Source organism: Manis javanica, chromosome 8 (genome assembly GCF_040802235.1).
Source record: "Manis javanica isolate MJ-LG chromosome 8, MJ_LKY, whole genome shotgun sequence".
NCBI classification, from domain to species: domain Eukaryota; kingdom Metazoa; phylum Chordata; class Mammalia; order Pholidota; family Manidae; genus Manis; species Manis javanica.
This window is the reverse complement of record NC_133163.1, coordinates 81,133,408-81,144,303: the sequence shown is the minus strand read 5'-3', so window position 1 is coordinate 81,144,303 and position 10,896 is coordinate 81,133,408. Positions and strand designations below refer to the sequence as shown.

At 36.0% G+C, this 10,896-nt stretch overlaps 1 protein-coding gene and 1 pseudogene across 1 annotated transcript; both read right to left on the bottom strand.

Moving 5' to 3' along the window:
- Positions 1–234: 234 nt before the first annotated feature.
- Positions 235–1,150, bottom strand: LOC108393053 (olfactory receptor 11G2-like; annotated as a pseudogene).
- Positions 1,151–7,873: 6,723 nt separating this feature from the next.
- On the bottom strand, positions 7,874–8,824 carry LOC108389650 (olfactory receptor 11G2-like). Its single transcript, XM_017648097.3, has one exon. It carries the CDS (start codon positions 8,822–8,824, stop codon positions 7,874–7,876), a length of 951 nt encoding a protein of 316 aa, XP_017503586.3.
- Between the last annotated feature and the right edge of the window lie 2,072 nt (positions 8,825–10,896).

Here is a 10,896-nt window from a genome sequence, read left to right as displayed (position 1 = left end):
TCACCTCATGGCCCCTCTGCGACTGTGCCTGTCTTAGGTTGTTCCTCCCTTGAGGAATCTTACCCGTCTCTGGCTAGCCAGTCATCTTCCGGGACCATACAGGGAAATGTAAAGTTGAAAACCAGTTTTATTTTAAACTGAAAATAAGTAAGATACTTTTGTAAAATCTTTATAAGTAAGTTAATTACAATTTTGGGCTTCAATTGCCCAAGAACCTTTTCAATTAACATCTTTTTATATTCTCAGAAATTGCTTTACAGCCTTTTTCATATCTTTCTTCCTCAGACTATATATCCTAGGATTAAGGAGTGGGGTCATGACAGAATAAAACAGAGTCACATTCTTGAATGTTCCAGCTTCGTGCTCAGAAGATGGCCTCCTTACATGACCAATACTGAACCATAGAAGAGTGAAATCACAGCCAGATGAGATCCACATGTGGAGAAAGCTTTTCTTTTCCCAGCTGCTGAAGGGACAGCTCTTAGGATCAGAGCATAGACCCCATGATGAAAAGAAAGATAATGATGATGGGCAGAAGACTTAAAGTAGAGAAGGCAAGTTTTACCACAGGAGCTTCTTTGCAAGTGAGTGCTAGAAGAGGACCTGGGTCACGCAGGAAGTGGTCAATTATTCTAGATCCACAGAAGGACATCTGGGAAATAACAATGATAGGAACCAGGAACCAGAGAAAACCAAGTACCCAGCAGCTGACCACAAGTTTGGTGCAGAGATGTCCAGTCACAAGAGCAGGGTAATGCAGAGGCCAGCAGATGGCAAGGTATCGATCAAATGCCACAACAGCCAGGAAAAAGCATTCTGTAGAACCCAAGGAGAAGAAAAAGTAGAACTGGAGAAAGCAGCCAGAGAAAGAGATGATCTTGGTGTCAGAGAGGAAGTTGGCCAGCATGTTGGGGACAGTGGAGGTGACATACCAGATTTCCAGGAAGGAGAAGTTGGCAAGCAGGATGTACATGGGGGTGTGGAGTCTCTGATCCCAGCTCACAGCACAGATGATGGAACCATTGCTCATGAGGGTGAGGAGGTAGACCACAGAGAAGAGCACAAAGAGGAGGATCTGCCCCTCCTTGGGGTAAGGGAAGCCCAGGAGGATGAAGCCAGAGATGGTGCTGGGGGCACTGAGGATATTCATAAGTCTGTGAGCTGTGAAAGGACCAGCAAATATCAAATGACTGTGTAAAGGCATATGGGAACCCAGATTTATATTTAAACCACTTGGGAAAGAAAATAAAGACTTAGATATCAATAGCTACTTTTTTCTTTAAAATGAAAATATTAAACTGGGTTGCTTCTTTATTCTCATTAACATATTGAGTGTGGACTGAATAACTTTTGGTCAGAATTGATATGCTCTTGAAGGCGAGTGTTGTAGAGGTATTTGGGGATTATACTAGGCTTTACATTTAATAGAATATCTATCTATTCTCACATAAATGGAATATCATCTGGAATTCACATCATTGTACTTACAGCAGAAACTGATTCAAACTATGTAGCTATGTAATGTGAACTAATGGAACTTTTCAATCATTTCTTTTATGTAACTTTTGTAACTGGACTATGTCAAATTAGATGATTAACTTACTAATTTAGTAATATTATATACTAATTTCAAGTGTAAAACAGTCAGATCAACTAGAAAAGTTAGCCTTAGTTTCTGTGATGTTAAAACAGCAATACTAGCCATCCACAGTAGGCCAAGGTGAAAGATTTATTAATGGTTTGTGTTTACCTGGAAAAGAGATATGAATTTGCCCAGTTTAGAGTTATAAATAAAATTCTCTTCCAATAATATAAACTATGGGTAATATTGATAACATGGAATCCTAAATAGCAGTAGATTTGTTGGGAATAGAAAGCTAAAACTTAGCTCCATCTGCTAGTAGCTACTTGGGAGCATCTCATGGCAGAGTGGCTTTTAAAGGTTGAATACCTGGATAATGCTTTCCTCTGTCCTAAGTGAGTTAGAATACCTTTGTTAAACATCCATGCATTCAGGCCTTGGTATCTATTGGAATCCTCTGTAAATAAAAGTATAAATGAGCAACATAGAGAGTCTGTGTCCCCACCCCTTCTTCTATGTTATATCCGTATTTTGCCCTTTGAAATTTGACATGGAGTTCCAGGGAGCCCAGTAATTTCTTACCAGGAATATTCACATTCTGAGAAACCTCTAGGACCAAGATTAAAAGGTGGGAGCAGCAAGCTGATACCCCTTCCCAAATACAGGTGTGAGTGCTTAGAGTGCTGTATGGGAGGGGGAATACAGTTTGTGGGGTTTGGGAGGAGACTGGAAGAGTAATTATGGCACAATGTATAAATTATTTTAAATCCCTTTCTGGTCATTTTAAATTAAGGATTCATTATTCACTGATTCTCATGGCATGAGGGATGTTTGGAGCCAACAAACTCTCCACATATCTGCAAGACTCTATCTGAATGTATGTAACTAGACTGGGGTTCAGTGGACTTTGCCCTTGGTGGGGGAGGGTGGCTAGGTTCTGGTGATTGCACTATGAACTTCCATTTCTTACAATACTTTTACTTTTTTCTTTTAAAGTCATTTGTCGAGGAACCCACTGTATTTCTGAGAACACATATTTACCTTCATAAAGGGGAATTGAAAACAGACAGCAGAAGAATCTAATATTTTTCAGAAGTCACTCTGTATTAGCTTCACTAATGATGAAGGACATTAAGTATTTAGCCTTTTTTTTTAGCATACCCTAGCCTTTGTAATATGTTTTCAAAGTTATGTTGGAGTCATATGAGCCCACTGATTGCTAATGAAGAGAAACAGGGACACAAAAGCAGAATTCTGTTATGTGTAAAGGTCCTTGGATTTGATGATTCTAAAAAAGATTGTCTATAAGTCTAGTGCCAATTCAGAGTAAGTTAAATTTACTATGATCAATTAAAAACAATTGTTATTAATAATGATTAGGTATTTTTGACCAGGGTTGCTTTGCTGTTTTTCTTGAAAGTTCATTTTAGGAATAAGCATCTGCTTGGCATTTAATAACTGACCCCTTGTATTAAACGTTTAAGAACTTTTTTTTCTAGTGGAATTTGTTTCAGTGGAGTATTTCCTCCCTTTCTTTTCCCCTCACATATAATTAATCTCCAAAATAAATCTCATGTCTATTTGATTCTCTATACTTTTAGCCATCTTTTCTCCCCTGAACTACTGTGATACTATTCTTGTCTCTCTACAATCTGCTATCCATGCCAAACTATGTATCTGTAATGTAGCCAGAGAGATTCTTCAAAAACAGAAAGTCAGATCAGTCCTTTCCCTTGTACGCAGACTTTAATTAGCTTCCCAATGCACTTAGAATAAAATAAAATCTCCAAACTGGGGTCTTTGATTTGACCCCTCTTAACATCTCTAACCTCATCTCATGATTATATTAATCAAACACACACACTCTCTCTGCTTCTCTCTCTGTCACACACACACATGTTCACATACACAAACACACACTCTGTTGAGCAAAGGAGACACACACTCCACTAACATAAGCACTACAAATATAAAATAGGATACAATAAGCAGAGGTTATATATCATCTGCTGTACTTTCCTGATCCCTACTGAGAGGTGGGTGCATGTAGACTATATCCACATGAGTCAGCATTTCAGTAGAAAGGGAACCACCTCTATAATGCTCTATATTTGGGGTTGGTAGATTTTTACTGAAATAATTTAGGCTTCTAGGCCATGCAGTCTCTGTCACAAATACTACAGTGATTCTGGTCTGATAGAATGAGTTTGGAAGTATTCCCTCCTTCTTTCCTTTTTTTGGAATACTTTGAGAAGGATGGACATCAATATCTATCTTTAAATGTTTGGTAGAATTCATCTGTGACACCATGTGGTCCTGTGCTTTTGTCTGTTCAGAGTGTTTTGATTACCAATTCAATTTTATTACTGGTAATTGGTCTGTTCAGATTTTCTCTTTCTTTCTGGGTCAGTCTTGGAGCTTGTACTTTTCTAGGAATCTGTGTATTTCTCATTGGCTGTCCAGTTTTTTTAGCATATCATATTTAATAGAGTTCTCTAATAATTATTTCTGTGGTGTCAGTTGTGACTATTTCTTTTTTGTTTCTGATTTTACTTGTGTGCTCTCTATTTCTTGATAAGTTTGGCTAAGGTTTGTTTATTTTGTTTGTCTTCGCAAAGAACCAGCTCTTGGTTTCATTGACTTTTTTCTATTGTTTTATTCTTCTCTATTTTATTTATTTCTGCTCTAATCTTTATTATGTCCTCCTTTTACTAACTTTGAGTTTCATTTGTTCTTCTGTTTGTAGTTTCTTTAACTGTGAGTTTAGACTATTTATCTGGAATTGTTCTGCTTTTTTAGGCCTGTATTGCTATGTACTTCCCTCTTTGAACTGCTTTTGCATCACTCCACATATTTTGAACTGTTTTATTTTGTGTTCATTTGTTTCCATGTATTGCTTGATTTCTTCTTTGATTTGTTCATTGACCCATTGCTTATTTAGAAGCATGTCACAAAGTTTCCATGTGTTTGTGGGGTTTTTCTGGTTTTCTTCATAGAATTGATTCGTTTCATACTATTGTGATATGAAAAGATGCTTGATACAATTTCAATCATACTAGTCAATATTCAGTCCAACATTTTCCTTCTCTAACTGCTTTGCTCAATTCTGTACATTTCTTTGGATACAACTGAAAGCTTCTGGCTGTCTCTCATAGCCAGCGATCAATACCTGAATATCTGTTGTATTATCTCACCATCATGAGTGGGTGGCTCTGGGCATTCTGGTTTCCCTGTGATCACTCATTGATGTTCTTATATACTTAACCCTCATCTTCTTTTTTTAACATTATTTATCACTTTCCATGTGACATGAACCCAGTGATGCTCTGTCCTGTACCCCCATACTGTACATCATGGAATATGTATATCACTCCTGGAATTCCCACATTTGAGAGTTCAATTAAAATACAAACAATTATTATATCATAACACTGAGATATTTTGTAGTAATGCCAATATCAAATGCTCTCATCTCTAGCCCATCTTGACAATAATATGAGTCTTACCCTCAATCATATCTTTGTGGAATGATAATTAACCAAAGCTTATGACTTACCTTTAGATATCCCAATAGCTCCATCTCTTCCTGTTTTGGCAAACAGGAACATGGGAGAATTCAAGCTGACCTGTATATCCTTTATGCATCTCTAGCTATTAGTGCAAAGGAAAATATATTTTGTATGTGTAATCAAATTTTAGTACACATACTATAAACAAAAACAAAATGATAGATTAGAGAAAAATATTTCTAATATAGTCATCAGATAAAGGGTTAATATTTAAAATAAACTAAGCTCTCTTAAGAAAAATATAAATAATCAAAAATGGATCAGGATGTTAACAGGAAAGTCACAGCAGAGAAATTAATTGGCCAATGACATGAGAAAAAAGATGTTCAACCTTATCACTACTAAAAGAAGTGGCACTGACATTCATTAACAAGGGGCTATTTCTCCTCATGCCTTGGACTGCAAAACTCGAAGGCATTATATCAGCTTCTAAGAGTAATAGGGTACTCATTTTGATAGTGGAAATGTGATTGTATACAGCTTTGAATGGAAGCAATATAACACTAGCTAGTCTGTGTACTGCTCTTTGATCTATAAATATGCTCCTGGAAATCTGTCTCATCAACCAAAGGCACAAGTATTTTAGGATATGTGTGTGTTTGTATACATATGTGTATAAATTCTATATATACACATTAATATAAATTATGTACTACATATATTTAATATACATATGCATACAGACATGTCTGAGGAGATGGTACCAAAAATTTAATGGCAGTTATCTTAGGATAGTGGGATTTTTGGGTGGTTTACACCTGTTTATACTTTACTGTTTAAAAATGTTCATGAATGAGTACTATGTGATAGAAAAGATAAATAAAAATGTTTTTATTATATAAAATAATTAATATATTAAAAAGTCATGTGAATGGAAAAAACCTGATCTTTACTTTGAGATATATGCTGAATGTAAAGGGAAGGGCAATGAGCTGAAGCAGTTTCCAGCTCTGGTGGTTCCTACTCAAAGGGAAATCGGACAGGCTATTTGAAATTCCATGTTTCTTGAAGAGAAATTTTCACCTTTTAGTCATAAAGTATTGCACATGTTGTTTTTTAAAATGCATTTTGGTCTACATTTTGTCATATTTTATAGTCAGACTTCTTCTGCCTGTAGTTGCAGTAAATTGGAAAACATGAGACAGACTTTAAGAGCTTTGTGGACCCTTTCAAGGTACACCCTGACCTTTATCTTGCAAAGACCTTGTAGACTGTAAGTTGTAGTTAACTGTGCACAAATACTTCCTTTTCTTGGTCTTTTACCCCTCACCTTTCCATACTTTGTACACACTATTCCCCAGCTGACTCCTATAGCAACTGTATCTCTTCTGGTAATAGCACATATCATAATTAAAATTTTTTTCTCATTCTAAACTGTCAGCTCCATAGGGGACTGAAATGGGACTTATTCATTTTATATGATTTATTGAAGGTATTCATTAAATGTTTTTAAATGAATGAGTGAAGAAAAAGGAACATAAATATACTAGTTCTAAAAAGCGACTTAGTTATTACTTTAACACAGTTTATTTCCTCTTACAAATCTTCAGATGAAATAGTAATTTCCCATATTCTCCCTGTAGAACCAAGAACTGGAAATGAAATGATGTCTGTGGGTTGTTGGATCCGGGCTCCTTGTTTGCCATGGAAGGTAGCCTCCTTCATGGATCCCCCAAAGAACCCAGGAATTGTAGGGAAATATTTCTTGAATACCAATTCTCAGAAAATTTACCAGTAGGGATATAATCACCATCATTATCAATCATCGATACAGTTTTGTATAAAAGAGTAAATAACAGTGAAAGTCTTTTTTGTTCTTTTTTATCCAAGACTCTCACCTCCCAAATGCAACCACCTCCCAAATGCAATCCTTAAATTTAAAGGATTTCATTTAAGTGAAATCCTTTAAAAAATATATACACAGATTTATAATTTTATGTGTAAGTAACAGCTTACATAGCATATACTATTTATTTACTTAAAAATAAAACCTGGAGGTAGTTCCACATCTGCACATCGCAAACTCATTTAAAAAGTGCTACATCATATTCAATTGCATGGACACCTTGTAATTTATCAACTATGTCTCAATATATTGGCATTTAAGCAGATTCTAATAATTTGTTATTTATTAGAAGCAATTCTACAATGTATTTTCATACATGTATGATTATATGTGTAGCCCAAGTATCTAGAAGTGAGTGAAATTTCTGGGTCAATGTATATGTACATTTTATAGTTTGTTTATTTTTTCCTAGAAGAAGTTGTACCAGTTTACATGTCTATTAATAATGTATATATCTTCCCCTCCTCAGATGAAAGACTATTTGATGGCTTCACATCCAAATGGCAAAAAATCCAGTATTCTCTTATAGTTTATTATGTATTTCTCTCTTTATGAATAGAAAGAGCAGTTCTTTAAAAAAATAAAAAGATTTCTATGTGCATTATAAAGTTATGATCAGAGCAAATCACTCAAACTTTCCATTCTCCAGCTTCTTCATGTGTAAAATGAGGAAGTTTAATAGTCTCTGAATCCTTTCTCACCCTAGGAGAAGTCTAGGAAAAGTACAAACAGCTAAAGACAAATAGGTTCAATGAGAGGATAAACAATTTTCAGAGCAGTACTAGTTATTTTCTTAAAATATTTTTTACCTGAAAAAGTATGCAGATAGGCTAGTTGCTGAAATATTTTTGTGGTTTTTGACAAACACTCTAATTTTTATAGTCCCAGAAACTTCTGCAGGGCATGTTTCATATCTTTGTTCCTCAGACTATAAATGACAGGATTAATGAGTGGGGTTCCCACAGAATAAAACATAGTCACAAGCTTCTGCATTCCAGCTTCATGCTCAGAAGTTGGGCTTAGATACATGACCATCACTGAGCCATAGAAGAGTGAAACCACAGCCAAATGGGACCCACAGGTGAAGAAAGCCTTTCTTCGTCCAGCTGCTGAAGGGACCCTCAATACAGCTCTCAGTACTAGAACATAGGATACCATGATATAGAGGAATGGAATACATAAGAGCAGAAAACTTATGATCGTCCAAAAAAACTCCATTACTGGGGCTCTAGTACAGGTGAGGGCTAATAGAGGACCTGGGTCACACAGGAAGTGGTCAATTATTCTAGATCCACAGAAGGACATCTGGGAAATGATGATGATGGGAATCAAGAACCAGAGAAAACCAAGTACCCAGCAGCTGACCACAAGTTTGGTGCAGAGATGTCCAGTCATAAGAGCAGGGTAATGCAGAGGCCAGCAGATGGCAAGGTATCGATCAAATGCCATAATAGCCAGGAAAAAGCATTCTGTAGAACCCAAGGAGAAGAAAAAGTAGAACTGGAGAAAGCAGTCAGAGAAGGAGATGATCTTGGTGTCAGAGAGGAAGTTGGCCAGCATGTTGGGGACAGTGGAGGTGACATACCAGATTTCCAGGAAGGAGAAGTTGGCAAGCAGGATGTACATGGGGGTGTGGAGTCTCTGATCCCAGCTCACAGCACAGATGATGGAACCATTGCTCATGAGGGTGAGGAGGTAGACCACAGAGAAGAGCACAAAGAGGAGGATCTGCCCCTCCTTGGGGCAAGGGAAGCCCAGGAGGATGAAGCCAGAGATGATGCTGGAGTTGTAGATTTTCATGTGTCTATGAGCTGTGGAAGTATGCATAATTAATGACTATCCCTGTAGTAGCAGAGGGACTTCATTTTCTTTGTCCAAGCAAGATACTGAGATTCATTTATTAATTAAGTCAGTATTTATTTATTTATTTATCTATTTTAAATTGAAGTATAGTTGATATACAATACATTGATTTTAAGTATACAACATAATGATTTGACTGTTTACATTTTAAAATGCTCTGCCCAATAAGTTTAGTTACCTTTTGTCAATAAAGAAATATATTATAGTATTATTCTATATTCCGTATGCTGTATTTTCATCTCCGTAACTATTTTATGTTATGATTGAAATTTTGTGCCTCTTTATCTCCTTTACCCATTTTACTTACCCACCCAAACCCTCCCTTATGGTCACCACCAGTCATTTCTCAGTGTTTGTGTGTTTATTGCTGTTTTGTTTGTTTTGTTTTGTTTTTAGGTTCCACATATAAGTGAAATCATATAGTATTTGTCTTTCTCTCCTTGGCTTATTTCTCTTAGCGCAATACCCTCTAGGTCTATCCATGTTGTTACATATGTCAGTATTTCCTCCTTCTTTTATGGCTGAATAATATCCACTGAATATATGTACCACAACTTTATCCATTCATCTATTGACAGGCACTTTAGTTAGTATTTGTTGAGTGTTTACTGTTTGCTAGGTATTTTTTTCTAGATACAGGGGATACAGCAGTGAACAAAATAGAATTCAATAGAACAAAATAGATTTAAATACCTGCCCCAGATAGGGGAAAGTAATGTGTATTCTCTTTTATTTCCCTCTTAAACTAAATATACTGAGCTAGTTCTCTTTTTGGAGAATGACTTTTTCAGAATAGGCTGAGGTTATTGCTGTGTCAAACACAGTGTTGTTGAGATGACTGGGGATGTATATGACACTTGCATTTAGAATAGGCTCTGTAATTTTTATGTTAATGAATGGATAAATGCATTTCTAAGTATTCCATGAGCAGCAGTCATCTCATGCAGCTGCTTGTATGCAGGTGTCCTGTTGGATCATGTGATGTGGAGCAGGAAAAATGTAGGACTTTTGATGTCACTTAAAAATTATTCGACAGTTGACTGTATCTCAACCTTACAGGTTGATTCATTCTCTCTAATACCATTATCTACAATTTCATGAGTAGATCCATCAGGTTTGTTGGAGAAAATTACCTGAAAAAATTGTACAAGAAGCCAGGTGGATAGGTATCCTGAAAGATAAAATTAACATATTTAACTGTATTAGCATAGGTCTATTGTGTAGGGAAAGGATACAGTAGTGTGCTGGAAACCCTTGGGTCAGGTTTGTTTAGGACATTTCTTGATTCTTATATCAAGAGATATGTGTCCAATAAAAACTCCCAAGATTCTAACCATCCATGTTTTAATGGATATTACCACAGGGTCTTGCTAGCCTCAGCTAGGATGGGTTGGAGACAGGGAGAAGATAGCTACATTATGTGTTCTGTTTTCTATATGCTTTTGCTCAGCTCTTAAATTCATCTTTCTAGGGACTCAGATTAAGTTTGAAATGATTATGTATTTATTTCTCATGAAAGGTTGCTGAAAGCAGGTTTCATTAAAAAATCCCACGTCTATAAAATGACTCTACCATATTCATTTAGGAAAAAAATATTCAGGACATTTGCCTTTGTTGAAGTTTGTTTGCTGTTTCCTGATTTGACTTGTCTCTTTGTAGATGTTTTAAAACTAATGTTGGTATCATTTGGCACACTGCTTACCCCTGAGTGGCAGAAGGCAGGATTTGATATGACCAGTGAACTCAAGAGTATCTAGTCTCAGAAGTCAAAACAATACAAAACAAGAGGTTTATGAAGTCTGTGAGTTTGTAATATTAATATAGAGAAATAACACCTGGATTTTATTGATTCAAGGAATCTGTGGCTTAATAGTGGTTTTGTAGTTTTGGCCTGGTTTCTAGTTTTCCTTAAATCCCTATTTATATGCAGTCATCTTCTTCTGTATGCCCCATGTAAATTCTTTTGCCATTCTTTTGTTTATAAATGTCTAGTTACTTTCTTCTTGGTACTATAAAAATCTGAAATTATTTTATTT

Excerpts from the sequence above, each read along its gene's own strand:
- LOC108389650 (XM_017648097.3), bottom strand. The coding sequence starts at position 8,824 with ATGCATACTTCCACAGCTCATAGACACATGAAAATCTACAACTCCAGC.